This window comes from Spermophilus citellus (assembly GCF_964194105.1).
Source record: "Spermophilus citellus genome assembly, chromosome: 6".
Classification (NCBI taxonomy): domain Eukaryota; kingdom Metazoa; phylum Chordata; class Mammalia; order Rodentia; family Sciuridae; genus Spermophilus; species Spermophilus citellus.
In genome coordinates, this window is record NC_138187.1 from 74,091,565 (window position 1) to 74,110,005 (window position 18,441).

The following is an 18,441-nucleotide window of genomic DNA, read 5'->3' on the forward strand; positions in this document are numbered from 1 at the left end:
AATACCCATCTACCAGAGGCACTATACTTTTCCTGTGGGAAGAACAACAGATAACATAAATCTCAAACAGCCACCCTCAATGTCTCTTGGAGGATGTCTGAAAGGTCAGAAGGGGCAATATCTGTTTTCATAATCTGCTCAGCTGATAAGAGAGTGGCTGCCAGGCATGGTTTTCAGGCTCAAGGCATCAAGCTTGTGCCTTTGTCCCTAGATTTCCTATACAGGGTGTACTGCTAAGAAAAGAAGAAATGAATTGTTCTGAGACATGACAGCTAAAGAGTACTGAGCGTGAGTGAGAGAAAAATGAAAACAGAGGTGACCTACTTGGGTGTTACTTGGATATTGAATTGATCTTCAAACTGCAACCTTATAGCTTTTCCCGGAGGAGCAGCTATGATCCAAATGCAATCCGCATGCTGCGGATAATTGCCAGGGTAGTTGGGGGAGGTCACATATCCAGCAGAATCAGCATCATGGATGTAGATATTGCCCCCACAGGCTGTCAGGAAACACAGTTAAATCAATTTGCAGTCTGGTGAAGGACAGTTCATTGCTACAATCATTTTCGAAAGTCAATTTATCTTCATTTCCAGTCTCCATTTCCTTTCAACTGGAATTATCTTTTTTTTTTCCTTGACAGGAGTCTCACTGTGTTGAACCAGGCTGATCTTGAACTCCTGGGTTTAAGCCATCCTCCTGCCTTACCCTCCTTAGTAGCTGGGACTATAGGTGTATGCTACCACACCCAGCTCCAGGTGGGTCACTTTTTAATTTGCCATTTATCTTCTTGGAAACTTAATTCCTCCTTAAAGTCAACAAAATGACAGACACAGTTTCTGCAGCATGTTAGAAGCATGCATACATTTCCACCACTTTGTTGAGCATGTAAATAAACTGGTGGTTATTGTTCAGTTAAGTGGAGTACAGCCATGACCTTGATATGCTTTAAAAACTAAGCAGATATATATTTGTACAAATTTTTGGACATCCATTCATTATACATCTTCAGAATTTAGGTACATTTAAAGAGCAAGAGAGAGATGACATAAAAGGATTTATTAGTCTCCCCTTGCCCCCCCCCAACTGCAAGAAGACAAAGGAAAAAGAGTCTTTTCTAAAACACCAAAGGACCATATAAAACTACCTTTCTTTTATCAATAATTATTCTTTGGCAATTTCAGCAAATGAACTAGGCAAGAATAAACCCATTTACTATGCCAATGAAATTAACCTGTTCAATGACTCAGCCACATGTCCTTGATCTTCTAACCTCAAGCTATATACTTCTTCTGCTATTCAGCTGCTTATGGCCACATCCTGAATTTTGCCATTACTTAGAACTACCAGAGTCTCTGAAATCCCAAATAGCAGAGCCCTTTGACAGTCTTTTCCTCCCTTGCTCCATATCTTTCCTTCAGACTCCCCTTGCAAAATGTCAATTTTGTGGTTGTGGTCAAGTCATTTGTGCAAATTGTGCCACTGAATATAAATGTTCCCAGTCTCAGCTCTGCCACTCTATTCTCCTACAACTTTTCATATAAACACTTTGTCCCTTACTTTTCATAAAAAGACAATAGTCATGTGAAACTGTATTCCCTGATCCCTTTATTCTCCCCATTCCCTCTTGATTCTCAACATGCTACATGATATTTTACTTGACAAAGAAAATACAAAAAATTCCAAATAAGAATTCTGTCCATTTATAATTTCCTATCTGTTACCATCCTGAAGAAATTCACCTGCATCTCTACCCTCTTCTTCTCCATTATCTTCCTGAATTTGGATCAGGACCCCATCCTATTCTGTCCCCTCAGGGATCTTGTGCTTTACCTCTCTCCTCCAGTGCTGTTAATCTCTACCCAGCCCACCCACACATTTCATTCTTCAAAACTATCAAGCACTCTTGTTCAAGCTGTCAATCACCTGGAAACTGGATGCCCAAACATCCTTTTTAATACTTATTTTATATTCATAGCATTTAACATGGTTGACTACTTCTTCCCTCCTTTCATTTGCATCCCTCAGCTTCTTAGACACCAAGCTCCTCTTCTTTTGCTCCTATCCCTCCTCCTCCTCTGGCCTTTGGGTGTCTCTTTCCAGGGCTTTCCTGACATTGCTGGAGATTTCCAGGAATCTTTCTGTAGGTCTTTCATCTTCTCCCTCTAAATAATTTTATGATTGTTGAGAACTGTCCATGGGCTGTGCATGGACTTTGTCGGCATCACAGCCTAGTAGTGAATAGGAACATCTGGTGTCTGGGAACTACCAATGGACATTTATTTCTTCTGTGTAAGACTGCCCAGAGACATTGTGAATTCGTATTCTACTCTGCCATGTCCCACACAGCACCAGAGATGGGGTAACCTATTGTAGTCTCACAGCCTCTCTGAGATGGGTGCGACCTGCCAAGAGGCCAATCAACCTGCTGACTGCAAGATATGAAGAAGCAAGACTCTGCCCTTGAAACTTTATCCTTGTCTTTGATGTGCCCTTAAATAAACAGCTGGAGCCATTTGCTATTGTCTAGCTCCACCTCCTATGTGGACTGGATCTATCAGGGACTCCACTTTAAAAAATATATTTCTGACTCTGTCTTTTGTTCTTCACTAATTGTTCTAGATGTTAATTTTTCAGATGTCTTACACCCTCCTTGGCAGGAAGAAGACCCCCCCACCCCATGAGACACTGGCCATCACCCCTTATCTGATTAATGCTATACCCTCATGTCTTCACCTACAAATCTTTTGATGATTCCTATAGTTACAAATTCAGTCTAGATCCGTCTCCTGACCTCTAGACTCATGTCCCAACATCCTACCACACATTTTCACTGGATTTAACTTAGAGATTTCAAACTGAACTTGTCTTAAACTGGAATTGTCTAATTGCCCTTCCAGAGTTCTACACCCAAGAGTGATGGCGTCACCTCCCCACTACTGACATTCCGTATCCACTTTTACTACCTTGTTTTTATCCTACATATTTTTTAAATATTTACTTTTTTATTTATAGGTGGACATAATATCTTCATTTTTATTCTTTTAAAGAATTTTTTTAGTTGTAGATGGACACAATATCTTTATTTTATTTATTCATTTTTTATGTGGTGCTGAGGGGAATCGAACCCAGTGCCTCACATGCACAAGGCAAGCGCTCTACCACTGAGCCACAACCCCAGCCCTTCATTTTTATTTTTATGTGGTGCTGAGGATCAAACTCAGTGCCTCACGCATGGTAGGTAAGTGCTCTACCTCTGAGCCACAACCCCAGCCCCATCCTACCTACTTTTTACCATAGGACATATTTACCACAAGTACATATTTTACTTATTTCTTATTTGTACTTTAAGACTAAAATTAAGCTCAATGAGGACATGGATTCCATTTGTTTACTGCTATATCTTTCAATATTAGCCACATGGAAAGCTTTTAATAAATGTTCACAAAATAGATGCACTCACTCAGCCAGAAACCCAATATTATCCATGGCTCCTCCATGTCAACCCTCACCTTCCACATCCAAGTGACCTGCATCCACTTAATTCTGTATTTATAAACCTTTCAGTAAACCCTGTTACTGCCATTGCCTTAGTTCAGAACTTAATAATTTTTTCCCGATTTAACTCTTTTGTCAGGTCTCTCTCTTTAGCCTTTCCTCCTACAATATATTGTCAATGATGCAGAAACATCAATTTCTAATTTGATCATGCTATGCATGTTAGGATTAAAATCTCTCAATGTCCCCCCTTAACCTCCTGGCTAACATCTTCTGTCCTTAGGGTGGTATTTGTGGCCCTGAGCATAATGATTCCTGTCGGCTTCATCACCATATTTACATCCTTTTAACTCTATTTTCCAACAGTAGTAAATTCTTTCAAAACCGAATGTGCCTTATCTTTTAACACTGAGACACTATACATTGTCCTATCCTTTCTTCACTAGTTGACAGATCCGTCTGTCCATCTACCTGCTCTGGGAGCCTTCTCTGATCTCATCAGCTAGACTGTTTCTTCTATGTGTTCACATAGCTCCTGATGTATTACACCATTTGCTAACTGTACCTTTGCTAGCCTGTCTTCTCCACTGCACTGAACTCCTTGACAAAATTTGGTAACTTGCACAGCAAGAAGCACTTTATAAACATTTGATTAATTAATTAAAGGGACAATTAATGAGGTGAGAATAAATGACATCTCAATCAACCACAGTGAAGAGATGTCTCTAGGGAAAGATGATATAAAACAAGGCAAATTTGATGTCAAATGTTATTCACACAGGAATATATGTTAAAGAAATGGGAGTGGACTTAAAGTGTACATGGTGGAAAGTAGCCAGTAGTCAGGAGAAGCAACATCCTGGTTCCAGTTAGGGAAAATGATTAACTTAGCATGAAGAAACAAGAGTGATCATCTCGTTTGGGGTTATCCAACAATAGATTTTGAAACAAAAAGACCTTTGTTTAAATCTAATATTAAGAAAAGTCATAAGCCTGAAGCAAGATTGGGAAGAGGTAATGGCCACAACCAACTTGAATAGTGTGAGTCCACAAAGGAATAGAAAAGCAATGTTGTCAAGTAAACCCTAGTGCATCTGAATTATCATGAAATGTTGGCCTAAAAAACATAAATGAATGGAACAGTAGAGTTGGGCTGAAGTCTGCTCATTAGGCACTGTTACTCTGATAATGTTTCCATAAACAGGTAAAATCAAACCATTCACAACAGCTACAAAGCTCAGTCTGGGGTTAGGGAAGGATGAGTTCACAGCCATAAAGCATTGGAGCTAGAGCTCTCTCTGTGGACCACAGCTGGAGTGACAGATGTATATCACTTGTTGCTTTGGAACCTACTCAAGCTACTAGATGATTTTTTTTTGGTGTGTGATAATTAATGGAGACTTTTATTTCCTTTCCTTTCCCAAAATAAAAGAAGTGAGGCTGACACTTTAAATTCTCATATCTGGGAAAACGCACAATTATGGTTTCACTGAGATTAATATGTATTTTGAAATGTATTCAAGAATCTGGAATTAATATCACAATATCATCCTGAAATCCACATTATCTAATTTCAGGACAATAAACAAAGAGTGATTATTGCTATTGCTCTCCATTGACCCTACTTCCTGTTTTTGAAGCTATGCCTATTTATTTAATCAACTAAACAAAAATAAATATCACAAAATTCAAATTATTGCCACAGAATTAGTCATAATTAAATGAAGTTAAAGTTAATTAAATAAAGATTCCTATTGTAATATGGAATAATTAAATGGGTAAAAATAGATTTAGAATTAGTGTTTTTTCCAAGGAAACATACAAATTATTAAACAAAGCAATTATAATCCTTTCAATGTTTCTATAGCTAGGTTTAACTGGAAATTTAATAATGGAAAGTTCTAAGATATTTCAGGGATCAATAAGAACAGTTCATTTTGTATACATAGGGAATGTTACTTTGGTCACTAACTCTAAAAAATTAGAAAAGTCCAAACCTTATTTTACTTACATGAAAAAGGAAAAGAACGATATTTTCTTTAAGAAAGTATTCATGTTGAGATATTTAAAGTGTCAAGCATATACTGAGTGCTTAATAATAGGTAGCTATTTTTTTTTTTTTTTTTTGGTAGGGGAATTGAACTCAGAGACACTCAGCCTCTGAGCCACATCCCCAGCCCTATTTTGTAATCTCACTGAGTTGCTTAGTGCCTTGCTTTTGCTGAGGCTGGCTTTGAACTCATGATCCTCCTGCCTCAGCCGCCCAAGCAGCTGGGATTACAGATGAGTGCCACTGTGTCCCACATGGGTAGTTCTTCTTATTAATGCTTTATTCTTTGTTCAGAAAAGAAGAATTTCCGTGATTTTCCCTCCAATCCATTTAAACAAGGAAGGTAAGGCAATTGCATGAAAAATTAAAATCTAATCTCAATAGATATACTTACCTAGACTCTTTGCCTCATATCTGATCTTAAATCCTTGCCCTCCATTACTACTGTCAGAAATAAACTGAACAAACATTTGATTATCTGAGGTGAACAGAGTTGATGAAGGATGACTGCCACAAAAACGACCATTTCCTCCATGGGGTCCCAAAGGTGGAGAGTAGATATCAGGTCCATTTTTTAGCTGAAAAGACATATTAAAATTGCATAACTCCTTTATATTGAGAAAAATGCAGTGAAAAAAAAAACTCATATTGATTTGTGTCCTAAGAGACAAAAATTACCACTGTGTTTTCTAAATGAAGTCTACTGAGACAGTAATTAGAAAGGACAGCTAGCAAGACCTACCACCAGGTAATCCCCTTGGCGGCAAGAAGAATCTCCATTTGGGATGTGGAAGGGCTGTTCGAAATGGACAGCGATGGTCAGACCACTCTGGACCAAAACGTGCCAGGAGCAGTTGAGGTTGGAAGGGTAGGTCTCTGGGTACTTGGGGGATGTGATAATCCCTCTGTCTGCATGCAAATATCCACCACAGCCTTTCCAAGAAGAAAGAAAAGCAGGTTATTAAAAGGACAGTGACAACCAGGTATTTTTGGCTTTCCTATTTTTCTTGGTAGTTTTCAAAGGGCAGACAATAGAAATGAGGTTTGAAACTGAAGGGGATCTAAGTAGGGGAAACAATTGGCAGAATGAATACTGATTGAGCATGCTCCGCTGGGTATTTGTGTGGCTGTTGTCATGACCTGTGATACAGAGGGAAGCAATAGGAACAAATCACTTAAAACTTTCATAAACCCTACTTTGTTTTTGTTTGTTTATTTTTGCAGTACTGGAAATTATACCCAGAACCTCATGCATGGTAGGCAATTACTCTACCACTGAGCTACATCCCCAGCCCTTTTAAAATTTTATTCTGAAACAGGATCTCTAAATTTTCCAAGCTGTTCTTGAACTTGTGATCCTCCTGCCTTAACCTCCCGAATTGCCTGGAGCACCATCATGTCTAACTTAAGCTTCCTCTCTAGAGGAGGGAAAGATGCAACAAGAAAATACACAATATATAAGAGAGTCTTTCAAGAAAAATAGGAGGAATGGAGGGTGAAGGATAGGTACTCTATCATCTGGGGAAGTTAGATATGTCCTGAAGGAATATTTGAGCAGAGGTCTGAAGGAAAGGAAGAATGGAACTAAGTGGGCCTTGTGAGAGAAGAATGTTCCAGCCCAGAGAGTGTTGTAAAGGATACAAGGTCGACCGGGGAAATCAGAGGGATGAGGCAGAATGTGACAGCATAAGCACAGCATGAGCCAGGGCATGCAGGAATTAGAAAGGACTCATTCCAAGTAAGAGGAAGACACTGAAGGTCTTGCACATCAGAATAGCATCATCTTGTTTAAATCATAAAATGATCACTGTCTGCAATACTAGGACTGTAAGGGGTACAGGCAAGGGAAAGTATAATCCGAGATCTAATAAGGAGGGGATTGTCAGTCCGAGGAGAAAATGGAGGCCCGGACAAGGATGGTAGAGGGGAAAATGGAAAAAGTAGTTGCAATCTAGATGGAGTGAAACAGTGTAAATTACTGGGCTTGGTGGATGAGTAGAATGTGTGTCATCACGTGTGACACACATACTTACAAAGGAGAGTTGGCACACACATACGGTTGAGAGACAGTGAGAAGTATTTGGGGCAGGCATTAATTTTCCATTTGTTAGGGACTCCACAGCTTATCAGAGAGTGAGTGAGGAAAGTTCACACACCTAGTTGAAGCACAGAGGTGAAAATTTATCTTTAATCCATCTAATTCCAAAGTCTGTTCTCTTAAACCATGATATAGCTGTTTCCCTGATTCTAAAAAGCTATATAAAATAATGAAGAAAATATTAGATTTATTTTTAATATTAGACTGAGAATCTGCTTTAAGATAATGTTTTAAACACATGAGAGTCAATATTCCATACAATATTGACTACTTCTTTAATTAGTTTGGATTTAAAGTTATTATGAGCTGGATATGGTAGCACACACCAGGGGCTCAGGAGGCTGAGGCAGGAGGATTGGGAGTTCAAAGCCAGCCTTAGCAACTTAGCAAGGCCCTAAGCAACTCAGCAAGACCCTGTCTCAAAATAAAATTTTAAAAAAGGATGGAGATGTGGCTCAGGGGTTAAGTGCCCCTAGGTTCAATCCCCGGTACCTAAATAAATAAATAAAGTTATTGTGAGACTTCAATGTTGTCAAGCTCTGAAAGTCTTGATCATACTCACATGACAGAATCTTCCATACTGTACACATTCTCTGACTCATCAAAATCAGATTTCAAGAGCAACAAACTCTTCCTGCCAATCTTGAAATGGATGATTTCAGCCAAGGCATTTGTGAAGATATTTTCTGTATCATGTTTACCTGTCATTTCTTGGATTGAAGATAACATTGACTTATTTCTCTTTTGATGTGTTGTGGATACGTGTTGTCTTTTGAGTTCCAGCCCTCAGCTAGGCTGAGAAATTATGTCAAAGGTCTCACTCATACGTATGCCCACCATGAGCACACCTCCTTTGGGGATGAGATGTCCCACTCAGAGACCTGAAGGCAGGAGACACTCTTTTGTATAACTTAGTCTCCGTGCTTTATATTAAAACTCAGTACTTGACACATGGATGGGCATCCAGAGGTGGCAAAGACCTGTGTCCTCTGACTATAACCTGTGTGTGTCCTGGCATGGGAAAATGAGCAGAGCATATAATAGAGAGAGAAAAGACAGAGGTGAGAGGAGATGAAAGGAAACAAATGTCTGAACACATTACTCTTGTGAAAGGAGGCATTGAAGCCTGCCCCAGTGATACTGAAGTCAGAGGTGAAGCGGATGAACATGTACTCTCCAGTAGACCGGATGGGCCCAGGGATCTCTCTGCCACAGACAACTGCTAGCGGCTGAGCCAAGTTATTGTCTCCTGTGACCAAAGAAAGGAAACATCAGCGTGAAAAGGCGATGTCTTAAGAATCTCCTATCCTTCGCAACTCAGCCAAAGTAGCTCACACATATTTCTCAGAACACTTGAGATTCCAGAGTCTAGGCTTCCGAGAAAAGTTATTGATGGAACAGAAAATAAGCCACTAGAATTTAATCTTTAAAGAACAACCATATGAATTTCCTGATTGTTTTATCTATTTCTACAAGAAATGCTGTTGGGATTTTGATTGGGATAGCATTGAACTTATAGAGAACTTTTGGTAATATCGCCATTTTGATGATGTTAGTTCTGCCTATCCATGAGCAGGGTATATTTTTCCATCTTCTGAGGTCTTCTTCTATGTCTCTTTTTAGGGTTCTGTAGTTTTCATTGTATAGGTCTTTCACCTCTTTTGTTAGGTTGATTCCCAGGTATTTTATTTTTTGGGGGGATATTGTGAATGTCTGTATACGGGGTAAAAATGGGAGTTCATAACCCACTTGAATCAATCTGTGAAATATGGTATATTAAGAACTGTGTAATGTTTTGAACAACCAACAATAATAAAAAAAAAAAAGAACAACCATAATTTACTTCACTGATGTAATTTCCTACTGAAGATTTTTAAAAGGCTTCCACCAGATGCCTAACACTCAGAATATGTACACAAGGATTCACCTGTTACATTACATCAAAAAATTTAAATTTTAATATCCATAGGAATGCCTTAATGTCAGGAAAGACAATACATTTGGGGGGGGCCATGTGATGATAGCTGATTGTTGATAGAAAAAGTCGGGGGAGAAGGGAGGAGTTTTTCATCTCATGTTTATAGGACTGGTTTAAATCTTAGTGTCCGTCCTCTATCGATGGGGACCCCACCATTTGATTTTTCTCACTAGAGGGTGAAGAGGATATGGGCTAGGGAAGAGGGTCTAAGGTAGAAAAAACCTGCACATTAGCAACCTGTGTGTCAAAAGTAAACATATCTTTGTTTTTTTTCTGAGAATCTGCCTTTCTAACTAACTTTCTAACTTTCTAACTTTTCAGCAGGTGTCAATGCTGTTGATTTGAGGGCCACACTGAGAAACACTTCATGTGAAGGCTATGAACTCCCTATTGTTTTCCTTCATTCCAGCCCAAGCAAATAATGAGGTACAACTTTGTGCATGTTGCATATCAGCATTATTTATGTCCCTCATGAATAATGTCATTGTATAATATCATAATAGCTGCATATAAAGGAAAATGTGCCAACTTATTACCCCTTAATTCTACTTTTTCTACCAGAGATTCGGGAGATAACAGGCATCAACAAACATATTAGAATTATAAATATTTTCCCCTTGGATCTTAAAGCCATAGATATACATACAATGTCAATATTTAGCCCCAAGGCTTCTAAAGAAAGTAGCAAAACATGAGAATTCATACTATTATTTCCTACTTAGGCTTCTCAAATGTATGTATGTATATATGTATGTATGTAGGAATGTACGTAGGAATATATGTAAGAATTTTGTGTTATTCCTGACATTTTATACCAGGCAATTTAATATTTTCCTCACATTCTCCAGAAATTATGGCCAATTCTAGTATTTGATGGCTTCGTTGATCATAGTATCTATGAAATTCCATACAAAATGAACAGAGGCTATAAACAAGTATAATGAGAACGGAATATAACTAAGTAAGTGTCAGTGTTGAAACTCAGAATGTTTTTCTTTTAATTTTTCTCACCATCTCTTATCACAAGGCTATCATAGCCACAGGCTGAGTGAGGTTCAACATCCATGTAGAGGATGTTGAGTTCCACAGTAGAATCAGGAGCCTGGATGAGCCAGGTACAGTCGGCCCCATTACTGTAGCTTCTAGGCCAGCCTGGGGAGAAAAGAAAGAGTGGCGCTTCTCCAGTCCTCAGGAACCCACCACAAGCGCCTGCAGAATAAAAAGTAACATCTTTGAATACTTCTAAAAAAGGAAAGATACCAATGCTTTTCCACTTTAAATTGATTATACGGGAATCAATTGGAACACGTTTCTCAAAGAAATCAATAAATATTGTATTAAACTCACTGATTCAGATGGCCATGATTTCTGCATTTCACCTTTTTAATGTATGAAAATTGTAACATGTTATGCTTGTTTGCCATAATTTTGCCATACTCTTCTTTTATTATTGAGTGTTGATTATTAGGTAAGCATAAGTAAGTATATGACAACCCAAAATTCTTGGGACCAGAAATCTTTCAGATTTTTAAGTTTTGTTTTTTTTTTTAAAAATTTTGGAATATCTGCATAGATTTTACTAGCTAAACATCCCTAATATGAAAACACAAAATTTGATATCAGGCACAGTGGTGTATGCCTTTAATCTTAGCAGCTTGGGAGGCTGAGGCAGGAGGATTGCAAGTTCAAAGCCAGTCTCAGCAACTAAGTGAGGCCCTAAACAAATTAGCAAGACCCAGTCACAAAATAAAAAGGGCTGGAGATGTGGCTCAGGGTTTAAGTGCTCTGGGTCCAGTCTCTGGTAACAAAGGGGAGAAGAGAAAAGAAAGAAAAGAAAATACAAAATTCAAAATGCTGCAAAATCTGAAATGTTCTGGGTGTTCAAAAAGTTTAAGATTTTAGAGCATTTCAGATTATAAATGCTTAATTTGCATATCCCAATTCCTGCCCTTCTCATCCTTTATGAAATTATTGCCATCAAATTAAAATTGTAAATATTATAAGCCCATTAATGTAGTTTTATAATTATTATTTTATGAGGTTATTTTAAAAATAATATGATAGAAGAAAATAATTACAAACAAAAATACATTTATACTGCCTTTTACATTTAATTATGTAGTTATCTTTACCCTAAAGTCTAGTAGGCTCTGAAGATTTACAAGGACCTTTAATTTCAGCCTGAAGACCCCCCTCTTATATTTCTCATAGGGCAGGACTGCTAACAATGAATTCTGTGGTTTCATTTAACTGGAAGTATTTGGATTTGTACTTAAAGAAAACATTTGCTTAATATATAATACTTGATTAGACAGTCTTTTTATTTCAACATTTGGGATTTGCCTTCTGGTCTTCATGGATTTGATTAATCCTACTGAAAATTTTTTACATGACAAGTCATAGTCTTTGAATCTTCAAGATAAGATCTTTATATTCATCTTTCACAGTTTGACTATGCTGTGTGTAGGCCTAGAACTTTTTGAGTTTATCATTCTTGAAGTTTTTTTAGGCTTCTTGGATGTATTGGTCGATATTTTTCATTGAATTTCAGATGAATTCAGACACTATTTCTTCAAATATTCTTTGTTTCTCTTTCATGTTATTCTCATCTTCTGGGACTCTTGTTATACATATGTTGTCACGCTTGATCGTATCTGAGGCTCTGTACAATTTTATTTATTCCCTTTCTTCAGGCAGGATAATCACAATGAACTCCAAGTTTGTTGATTCTCTTTTCTGCTTGCGCAAATTTGGTATTGAGCCTTTCCAGTGCATTTTTATTTCAGTCATACTTGCCAACTGCAAAATTTCTAGTTGATTCTCTAAAAATATGTTTTTCCTATCACTTTTTGATAATTTCCACTTGATGAGACATTATTCTCTTACTTTCCTTTAATTCTTTAGACATCAACCCCTTTAGCTTTTTAAATATATTCATAATATCTAATTTTATATCTTTGTTAATTGAGGCCAACCTCTTGGGTTCCAACATAGTCTCTTTTGATTGTTCTTTTCCTTGGTGGGAGCTATACATTCCAGTTTCTTTATGTCTCATTATTTTGTTGTTGTTTTTGAAAACTGGACATTTTAAACAGGGAACTTTGGAAATTAATACCATCCAAGGTTTGATGTTATTATTAGTTTAATGACTATTTGCACTAGTTCTATAATGTTTGTATTCTTTGTTGTATATAGCCACCGAGTTTCTGTTCAAATTATTGGTCAACTAATCATTAGATGGAGATTTAAGTCTCCCATTCATTTCCAAGGAATTTTGGAATGATGTGTTCATTGGAATAAGGTTCCAGTAGACAGTTTACAACTCTGCCTGAGCTTTTACTTTTGACTTTCACAGACACTCAAGATCATACAGAGGTGAGAAATTAGGATCTTTTGGGGTCTTTTCTTGGGAATATAAATAGGCATGTACATGTGTGTGGTCTTCTAGACTCCCAGAAATATGTCAGAGTTTTTTAAAGCCTTAGATAGACATCTCTCTCATTCTTCAGTTTTTCCATTTATGCTTTTTTGGTCAGTTTCCTGTTAGCTATTACTGGTATCACTGCCTCAAGTACTTGTGATGTTAGACAACTGCTGCTGATTGTTTTGACAAGTACCCTAAGGGTAAGGCTGTTTACACAGTGAGCTCTTTAGGCAGGTCAAATGAAGACAAGATGTGAGAAAGCAATTTTCCAAGAAGCTGCTAGACAGGTCAAATAATGGAAATTCCTTGGAGATAGCCTGTTTTCTGGAGATCCCAAACTGTTATGCCCTCTTATTATGCTGCTAAGCTGCGGTTTTCACATCTACCATCTTTGTGAGGCTGCTGTGAGGCTACTCCTCAGCTAGGAAGAGGAGGAAGGATAGGACTACAAAAGTTAAGATACCACAGAGATGACCATTCTTACTGAGATTCTGCTGTTTTCTTAAATAAAACCCCCTCAGCTTGTTGTAAGGCTTTGGTTAATTTCTAAAGTCCCCCCCAGATTTGATTTTGACCATTTTTTTGCCCAGTATTTTTAGATTTCCAGAGGTATATAGTTTGACAATCCAGAAAATCTTGATTTTATACCATATGTTTGATTAGTACTGGGACTATCAGAAAGAGAATATAAAGTACACTAGGACTAAGTCCTAATTCTGCTATCTTGGTACTATCTAGGCTATGGAAGTTTTCAAAAAGAGTAATTTTGAAGTGGAAAATCCAAATGCTGAATGTTATCTGGTACCTTCAAATTTTTTCCTTCATATAAAATATTCCTTATCTTGAATTTATCAAAGATAGTTATCACAACAGCAGACTGTGAGTCATTAACGTTGCCTGCCAAATATTCTATTTCTCCCAACTTTCAAATATTTGTTAGAGTCAGATTCCCTGATTCTCTTATGGTTGGGTGAGGACATTTGACCAATTTCAGTCAAAAAATTATGAGCAAAAATAAGTGCCACTTTCACACTGAGCACTTTCAGACTGAGACATTCCAGGCTCTTTTGCTCCTGCCATGTTCACAGGCAATGTCCCAGAGAGCAGCTGCAACAGCCAGAGTTAGGCAGTGATGATGATGACAGGCACCCAATCAATCTATGAAGGACTTGGACAGTGAACAAGAAAGAGACCTCCCTGTTTTCAGTTACTAAGAGTTTGGAATTATGTGTTCTGTAACATGAATGAGCATTTCCTGACTGATACACTGACTAATGTTTTCCTACTTGATGCATTGTTGTTGTTTGTTTGTTCGTTTCTTGGGTTTTTTTTTTTTTTTTTTTTTTTTTTGCAGTGGTGGGATTGAACCCAGGTCCTCGTGCATGCTAGGCAAGCACTGTATCACTGAACTGTATCCCAATCCCTTTTAATTGTATTGTGAATCAGAATTTTGTGAAGTTACCCAGGCTGGCCTTGAACTTGTGACACTCCTGCCTCTGCCTCCCAAGTAGCTGGGTGTACAGGTGTGCACCACTGCAGTCAGGCAAAATGTGAAATTTCTATCAATGATCTAGACCACCACGTCAAGCTCATTTTCATGGTTGCTTATTTACTGACTGAACCACTTGCTTTGTTACCTAATTATTTAACTACTCAACTGTTAACTATCACATAAGTACTTTGTTTTTCCCAATTACTTTTAAGCCCCTGGAGGTAGAAATTGTATATTGGTTTCCTTTCTTAGTGACCTCACTGTATCCATAATAAATCATCCATAAGTATTTGTTGACTTAAATTCATTAGCCAAAATTGCATGAATAAGAAATGCTGATGATACAATGCTCAATGTGTTAATACATATAAAAATTTAAGCTTTATTATTTTTAATAAAACTTTTAATATGTGGTTTTTTAATGAAATAAAATTTAGGGGGAAAAGTTACTGTCTATTTAGTTGATCCTAACAACTCTGTGTGTGTGTGTGTGTGTGTGTGTGTGTATGGTATTAGAAATCAAATTTTTATAGAACTCTCAAATAGTTATTAGAAATTATAAGTAGTTTATCTTCATGAATATCTAGCACCTCTATATATGAAAATCATAATAAGAAACATTCATTTTCAAGAAACAATGAAATTTTTTTTACAAAATGTAGTATTTATGAATTCTAAGACACCTGAAGGCATAAAGGAAGGACATCATTTGTTATTGGACCCTTTGAAATATTGGCCTGCACATATCAGTCCTGAATAGAATGCTATTCAATACCAAACAGACCTGCAGCAATGGTAGGCAAAGGTCCAGCAGGAACATCTACTGCAAACCACTCCAGGAGGAATCCCTTCCCTGAAATTGAAGAGTCTGAAGAAAACTGAAATGTCAAAGAATTTCTACTGGAGCTAAAAGTTTCAGGCTGGGTACCACAGTAAGTTCCAATTAGGATGGAATGAATATCCAACCCATCAAAAATCTGCATGTTAAAAAAAAAAAAAAATCAGAAATATTGTAATTAGACCATTACCTGCATTTCTCTCCATAAAAAAGAAAATTTTAAAGATGCCTTGTATTTCTACTTGATTATAATAAAAAAAATAAGCATTTTATTTCAGTTTAAAACAGAAATGCCATTAATGTAAATTATTATTACAAATAATTTAAGGAAGTTATTTTAAAATATTTATAGCTTTGTTGCAGAATTATATTAATAAACATGCTCGGTGGGATATAGCTTATTAGGTGATTTATAGTAAAATTTGTATGTGGAAAAACAGAAAGTAGCAATGTTACTCAACGATCATACTTAATGTGTTCTGGGGCCTCAAAGGGAGCAATTAGGAAAAAAAGAAGAAAAAGGAAAAATTTAATGAGAGAAAGTGAGCGAACATCCTAAGAATCAAATCTCCACATAAGAAAAGAAGAATCAGTGACAAAAAAAAGAACCACATCCTGCAGTGCTCAGCACATTCAAAGTCATCAACTCTCATTTGGTTTAAAATATTAAAATATCTATTTAGAGACACATTTTGTCATGGTTGCCAAGTAATTGGCCACAATTTCATTTACAACAGTTATTATAAAATCCTCTCCTGAATCTCATTTTTTCAAATTATGTAATAATTATTTCCTTATATATTGAATATCCATCAGGTACAGGGTCCTACTCAAGGCAGAGAGCATCCAAGATGAATAAGAAAGGATCCTGACCTGGAGGGATCTGATAGTGTTTCTGTTATTCCTATAGTAGCCAAGGTCTGAATGGCAATTATCAGCCAATTATTGGATTTATTTATTTATCCGTGGTCCTTTACATTTTCAGCACTCCAACATGAGAACAAACAGGATAATGGGATATAAGACAGAAAAAAACAATCTTTACATACATGCATGCTTAGACAAAGCCCAATAAGTGAATAACAATAATACTTGAACCAAAAAAAAATCTTTAGATACAGAATAGAAAATAATAAATATAAAACTGGAATCACCTTTGTTCAGGTAATATAGAGGTACTAATCATGATTTAGGGCCGACCGATAGCAACCAATCAAAATTATAAACTTTGTACACAGAAACTCACCCTTAGTTTGTCATAATAGCAGTTGTGAGTTGCTTCAATGTCCATCTCCAAGATTCTCCCCTGGATAACTTGAGATGCATTCACACTTACTGTCCATTTGTAGTTGGAGTTGTGGGGGTAATTTGCTGGCCAGAAGGGAGAGGCGATTTTTCCATGGGTTCCCACAATATTATCATTGCCAAATACTAGGAGGGAAAACAGAGTAGTAAATCAGACCTACTTAGAATAGCTCTTTGATCAAATTAAAAAACAAAACAAAACACAAGGGATGTTAAAAAATCACAATGGACTGTGATTTCCTTTCTGACTACTGAAAGAAATATAGCTTCCCTTTTGGATTCTGGACTCTCTATTAATTCCTTGGAAAAGAGTGATTTTGAGAACGGAATTCCATCTCCTTGAAAGGTTGCCTGGTCTGAAAAGAGGAGACAACTTCCCATGTGAAAAGGGGCTCCCTGACCTCAGAGATGCTGGAAGGTGCTTTACCTATTTTGCTTTGTTTTAAAAAAGAAGGGAGTGCTTTTCTTTTTAAATTCTACAAGAGAAACTGAACAAACAGAATAGCCCATTATAAAAAATCTGAGTTAAAAAATAAACAGTTAATATTTTATTCTACTGGAAGAATATTCTATAATTCAAATATATAGGCACTTATAATCAATACCAAGTAATACTAAATGTTTTTATAGGATCAAATGAAACACATTTAATCGATGATATATCCAACCTGAACTGTATTAGAAGACTCTTTAAAACAATATCATAAAGATTTCAATTTAGCATTAGATAGAAACTAAAGCTTAAAAGGGTATTCAAACTATTGAGAATGTTCTCTCTTGTTCTCAATGAACCATTCATATGTGCTCTGGTTCTTCTAATATACCTTATAATAAAGGAACTCCATAGACCATATTGGAGAAGAGCTTAGAGTTCAGGTCTTTAATGTATTACTGAAAAATTTGTTATCATGTCTACTTTATAGGACATATTCTGGGAACCATCACAAAAATAGAACAACTTACTCTTAGCAAATGTAGCCTGGAAGCCCATTCCACTGCCTGAACCATCCGAGACAAATCTGATCCACAAAATATGCCCCAAAACAGATGAATAATTGAGTGGTAGGAGGTTTCCACAGTATCGTCCCACCAAGGGACCCGTGGCATTTCCTTCCCGTATCTCCACAAAATCTCTGCTACAGTTCTGAGAGTCTTCCAACTGGAAAGATCTGATTTGGAGAAAACAAAGTTAATAGGGATTAAACTGAAAGAATCATCTCTGAGGTTATCCCGAATCACATGCTGGGTTAACATGTTCACTTTTTGAAAACTTTAATTTTGATCACAAGGTCCTTTAGCTATATCAAAATATTTATTTCAATCAAATTTGTTGAAATGCCTATATAAGAGACATGAAGACAATATGCTATTCTCAAAGATTTTTCCTCCTAGTGGGAAAAAAACTGGGCAAGAATTCAAAAATAATAATAACAATAACAGTAATAATAATGTCCCAAATATCGTTAGAACTATAAAGCAATAATATAAGAGAGGGCTGGAAATGTAGCTCATTAGTAGAGCATATGTTTAGCCTGTAACAGGCCTTGAGTTCAATCTCCTGCACCAGATAAATAAATAAATAAACAAACAAACAAATAAATAAATAAACAAACCGACCAACTGGCAGAAGAGTTTTGAAGCAGAATTATTACATCTGATTGTTGGGGTCAGTAATAGATTGATGAAGAGATTTTTTGAGATAGAAATGTAAGCATTAGACTATTAAAAGCACAGAGTGCTGTCCAACAAAGGCCCTGTTCA

The 18,441-nt window shown here is 36.8% G+C and overlaps 1 protein-coding gene across 1 annotated transcript in view; it reads right to left on the reverse strand.

The window, feature by feature from the left end:
- Positions 1–18,441, reverse strand: part of CUBN (cubilin) — a 307,889-nt gene that overhangs the window by 96,005 nt on the left and 193,443 nt on the right. Inside the window, exons 37-44 of the mRNA XM_081299156.1 lie at positions 17,644–17,849; positions 16,622–16,806; positions 15,322–15,514; positions 10,633–10,830; positions 8,746–8,892; positions 6,288–6,478; positions 5,940–6,123; positions 325–499 (exon numbers count right to left, since the gene is read on the reverse strand). Coding sequence (XP_081155282.1) covers positions 325–499; positions 5,940–6,123; positions 6,288–6,478; positions 8,746–8,892; positions 10,633–10,830; positions 15,322–15,514; positions 16,622–16,806; positions 17,644–17,849 — 1,479 coding nt within the window. The remainder of the gene's footprint in view (positions 1–324; positions 500–5,939; positions 6,124–6,287; positions 6,479–8,745; positions 8,893–10,632; positions 10,831–15,321; positions 15,515–16,621; positions 16,807–17,643; positions 17,850–18,441) is intronic.